General features: G+C 43.0%; 1 protein-coding gene across 1 annotated transcript in view; it reads right to left on the bottom strand.

The window, feature by feature from the left end:
* Positions 1–5,000, bottom strand: part of ythdc2 (YTH domain containing 2) — a gene marked incomplete at its 3' end in the record, with an annotated part of 39,023 nt that overhangs the window by 4,974 nt on the left and 29,049 nt on the right. The window contains exons 21-24 of the mRNA XM_079659978.1: positions 3,121–3,393; positions 2,371–2,497; positions 2,009–2,214; positions 382–568 (exon numbers count right to left, since the gene is read on the bottom strand). Of these exons, the coding sequence (XP_079516104.1) occupies positions 382–568; positions 2,009–2,214; positions 2,371–2,497; positions 3,121–3,393 (793 nt within the window). The remainder of the gene's footprint in view (positions 1–381; positions 569–2,008; positions 2,215–2,370; positions 2,498–3,120; positions 3,394–5,000) is intronic.

Below are 5,000 nucleotides of genomic sequence, written 5' to 3' on the forward strand. Positions count from 1 at the left end.
TACAGGTATTTGAGTTCAACATGTAAGAAGTAGAAAGTACAGGTATTAGAGTTCAACATGTAAGAAGTAGAAAGTACAGGTATTTGTGTTCAACATGTAAGAAGTAGAAAGTACAGGTATTTGTGTTCAACATGTGAGAAGTAGAAAGTACAGGTATTTGTGTTCAACATGTAAGAAGTAGAAAGTACAGGGATTTGTGTTCAACATGTAAGAAGTCAAAGTAAAAAGTAGTCAGAAAAATAAGTAGTAGAGTAAAGTACTGATACCACCTGGTACTTAAGTACAGTAACAAAGTATTTGTACTCCACTACTTCCCACCTCTGGTGACTAAGCCTGTGTTGCTAGCATGTTGAATTCTTTCAGGATGTTTGAATAGTTTACCTCTCGGTGCAGACGGCTCCTGCAGGGCGGAGCTGGGCAGTTTGGCGCAGCCTCCAAAGATGGCCACGGTGATGGGCGTGACCATGGAGCAGCAGCGCACACTCGCCATCCTGTGACCCCGACTCATCTCATCGTAGATGAGCCAGTCTGTGGGGAGGGCCTGGGGGGAGGATCTGGATGGGCCGTTCTGAACAACACACACACACACACACACACACACACACACACACACAGACAGACACAGACAGACAGACAGACAGGTTTAGGTTATTTCCATAAGGAGAGGAATTCCTCTAAAAGGGTCTTCAGTTTGACTCTCCCTCTGTATTGGTGTCACCAGGGCTGAGGTTAGGAGACAGAACTAGACTTTTATTTCTAATTTACTCTAAATATTGTTTGATGTTTCTCTTTGCCACCGCTGTCACACACAACCTCCACCAAAGCTAGAAACAAACATGCTGACATCTATTTTTTGATGTCCTTTCTGAACATCTACACATGTGACCCGCTCTATCGAAATCAGTCAGAAGTCGCAACTGCTCATTTCAAAATAAACGTGGATTTGCGTAACAAAATAGTTTTTCGGTGTTCGGGTGTTTTGTTTTTTTAAATAAACAAATTCTTGGCTTTCAGAATATGAAACTTTTATTTCCAAAATCACACGATAAATACATGTTTGAAGCTTGGAAAGGGAAGATGGCAGCTCTCACTCGCACCCTGCTGTTCCGCAGCGCCACCCCCCCTCCCTCCGGCTGACATTATGAATGTAAGCGTAGAGTAATCATAGATAACACGGCAGGGTCCGCTACAGTTTGTTTTCAAATAAAAAAGTCTTGGCTTTCAGAATATTAAACTTGTTTCGGCAAATTCAGATGATAAATACAACTTTGAATCTTGTAACGGCATAATTACAAGTAGAGAACGGAGTAACTTAACGTCACAGCAGGCATAACAACAGCCAGTGTTTCTCGTGAGTGTTTTTCACACACACACACACACACACACACACACACACACACACACACACACACACACACACACACACACACACACACACACACACACACACACACACACACACACACACACACACACACACACACACACACACACACACACACACACACACACACACACACACACACACACACACACACACACACACACACACACACACACACACACACACACACACACACACACACACACACACACACGCCTTCCCTCCGGACTACTTTGATCATTTATTAGCCGCTAATAACCAATCAGATCGATGGATTCCAGAGAAGAGGAAACTTTGAAGGCCTGTTTCTCAAAATGATGACTCGGTGCCAGTCATTATATAATGTGACATATTTATGCTTAATATTTGGAGAACAACAACAATCAAGATATCATTAGAAAGCTAGGAATATCCTCTTTCCAACAGTGTGTACAACTCAAAATGTGTCTTCGGGTCAATGCGACTGATTTCGATGGAGCAGGTCACATATGGGTTAATAATGTGTGCGATAGCCAGTCTGGGTTCCCTCCTGGATGAAATATATAGAGGCTAAAAAGTGGGTTTTGATCCCTCAAAATGTCAAAGGCATAATAGCATATTTAAGACATTAAGTTTTTTCCAAACCTCCTTGAGCTTGGACTGGTTGAGGATGGATGAGGGGTGGAAGTGGACCTTCTTCTCTCTGTAGCTGGAGGGCAGGGAGGTCTCCTGGTTCACGTGCACCAGGTTTGGGTACATGCCGGCCACCAGAGCCGCCTTCACCACGGCCCAGTTCTCAGAGTTCAGGTTCACATCTCGGATATCACTTCCTCCACGCGCTCGCACGAAACCTAGAAAACAAACAGACACTCTTAAATTCAGTCTTTGTGCTGATAATGGGTTTACTGCCAAAAAGTGTAATCGAAGCCGTTGCTGGGAACTCGATTGTACGTTGGTATGAATACTGAAGGCTTATAAGTAAAACACAAAATGAAAGTGGAACTGACCGATGGCCCTCAGTTGTCCCAGTAGCTGTGTCCTCATTCCCAGGATCATGTCCATGGTGGCCTGGGACAGGAAGTTCTTCTCACAGAAGGATCTCTCCCAGCCGTCACTGCGGGCCTTCTGCCATGCCTGAGACAGGACAGAAGGAAAGAAAAATGGTTGGGGTGAGAGACAATGTTGTTGGTGTCACTATGTTGTTATAGTAGGCTGACGTCTTCCCTACTTCTTATACTTAGTCTCGTTTAAAAACTAAAAGGCAGAGGTGGGAAGTAGTGGAGTACAAATAATTAGTTACTGTACTTAAGTACATCTTTCTGGTATCAGTACTTTACTCCACTACTTATTTTTCTGACTACTTTTTACTTTCTACATCTCACATGTTGAACTCAAATACCTGTACTTTCTACTTCTCACATTTTCCAAACAGGCTGGTTACTTTAGTTTGGTTTAAAAATAACTCAATGGTGCTCTAGGAGGAGATTCAGGTGATAAGGTGGTGGTGGTGGGGGGGGGGGGGGTTACCTTGGTTGCTGATTGGCTAATGGTTACACAAGACAAAAAAAGTTATGGCATCACAAAGTGGCCAAAATCTGATCAGCTCATTTTCAGACAGGTTTGTATATAAATGGATCAAACTTTCAGAATCTCTTTACACAGAGGGGACACATGTTGATGTATAAAGACATGAAAAAGTGGATTTTGCATAATAGGTGACCTTTAAAGAAACACATCTTATATTCCCCCCTACCCACCTGGAAGGCTCTCAGCAGGGCCATGTGGTCGCTGAAGGTGTTGGCGGTGAAGCGTTTGCGGCACTCAATCGCGGCTCTCTTCTGCCCCCCCTGAGCAGGGAGGACGAAAGGGTCTCTGTAAGCCAGCGTACAGGCGATGGTGAGGATGGGGTCCAGACACTTCAGCACCACAGCGCACAGAACCATCTTTCCCAGGTGAGGCTCCACAGGTAGATCCGCCAGGTGGTAGCCCAGATCTGTCAGGTCTTCATTCTGGTCCATAGCGTCTATTGTCTGGTGGGAATCAATGCAAACTCAATAATAATAATAATAATACTAGCGGTGCATCGAATGGGAAATTCTTGGCCGAAACCGATACTGAAAATAGGAAACAGTTGGCCGAAAACCAAATGCCGAAAGGCCGAAAATGATTCATAGAAATATATATATAATATAATGTATACATTTTTTACCAATGTTGTTCAGCTACCTGATTATGGAAAAATACATGATTATGGCAAAACTTAGCTTAAATAATAATCACTAGTATGGGTCCATAAAACATTTATTCAGCACTTTTGAATGCATACAGTACATTCATTCCAAGTCAAGTGCATTTTCTTTTCTCTGTAGGATAACTACATCTAGGCCAGTAGGCCTACAACAACATAGTGTAAATAAAGACTGTAACAGCCAGGCCTTCAACAACAACAAATGCACCTATAAGTTTGGTAAGCTAACGTGTTGTTGTGATGACGTAATCAAAACGCGGCGACAAGCACGGCGCGCGACCATGCTGGCTCACAGCCAACATGTCTGCCGCTTGGAGATATTTCAAAAATATCAGAGAAAGAGGCGCGGATTGCGATTTGTAAAACGTGTTCAGCTGACATTTCTCGAGGGGGTGTAACTGCAAAGACTTTCACCACTTCGGGATTACTCCACCACTTGATATCAAAACACCCGGACAAATATGCGGAGTATGATCAACGTAACCCTGTTCTCTGACATTCGGTGATATTTTTTCGGTGCTAAAAGCCGAAAGCCGAAAGGGCTTTTTTAACCATTTTCGGCCGATAATTTTCGGTGGCCGAATATTCGGTGCTAAATAATACATTGAATTTTGACAGCGCTTTTCCCAGTGCTCAAAGATGCTTTACATAAAATCAGAAACAGAAACAGTACAAAGAAAACAAATGGTAATAATAGAAAATCAATGACTGTGTGTTTCTGCAATAGTGAGAATACTTTATGTGGATGAGTAGGGATTTATTTGGCTCCTACAGTAAGATCAGATATCAGTGACATACAGTGGAGGAAGTAAGTATTCAACCCCCATTTTGTAAATGTACCCACTTATAAATTAAAGGTGGGGTAGGTAATTCACTTCAGAAACACTTGTTATTTTCCATGGAATGCTCTTAACATCCCGATAGCAATGAATATATTAAATGCTTTGACAATAAATACATACAAAAATGTTATCTGTGGAAGCCGTAGCGCTGTGAAAAGCACGACCAATCATCTGAGCCGGCTAAAGTAACTGGATGGCCTACCTGCCTGTCAGCCTTCCATCTGGGCACAAACTTACCTCGTGCCCTCATTGGTCATGTGCGCGTTCGTGTGTGTTGGAGGAGGGGCTCTGTAAGGAAGTCTGAAGGAAGGGGCAGATTTTTTTCGGCTGCGTACTTTCAAATTCTACGGCACTCGAGTTGGTTTCTCCATTCTTACTTCCCTACCTTTAACAGTGGGAAATAAGTATTTGATCCCCTTGCAACAAACAAGGATTCTGGCTCCCACAGACTGGTTGAAGAAGTCCATTTGCTTTAGGACAGTACTCCTAATATCAACTTTGTTACCTGTATAAAAAGACACCTGTCCACAGAATCAATCAATCAGGT

The sequence above is a fragment of the Notothenia rossii genome (assembly GCF_949606895.1).
Source record: "Notothenia rossii genome assembly, chromosome: 11".
Classification (NCBI taxonomy): Eukaryota; Metazoa; Chordata; class Actinopteri; order Perciformes; family Nototheniidae; genus Notothenia; species Notothenia rossii.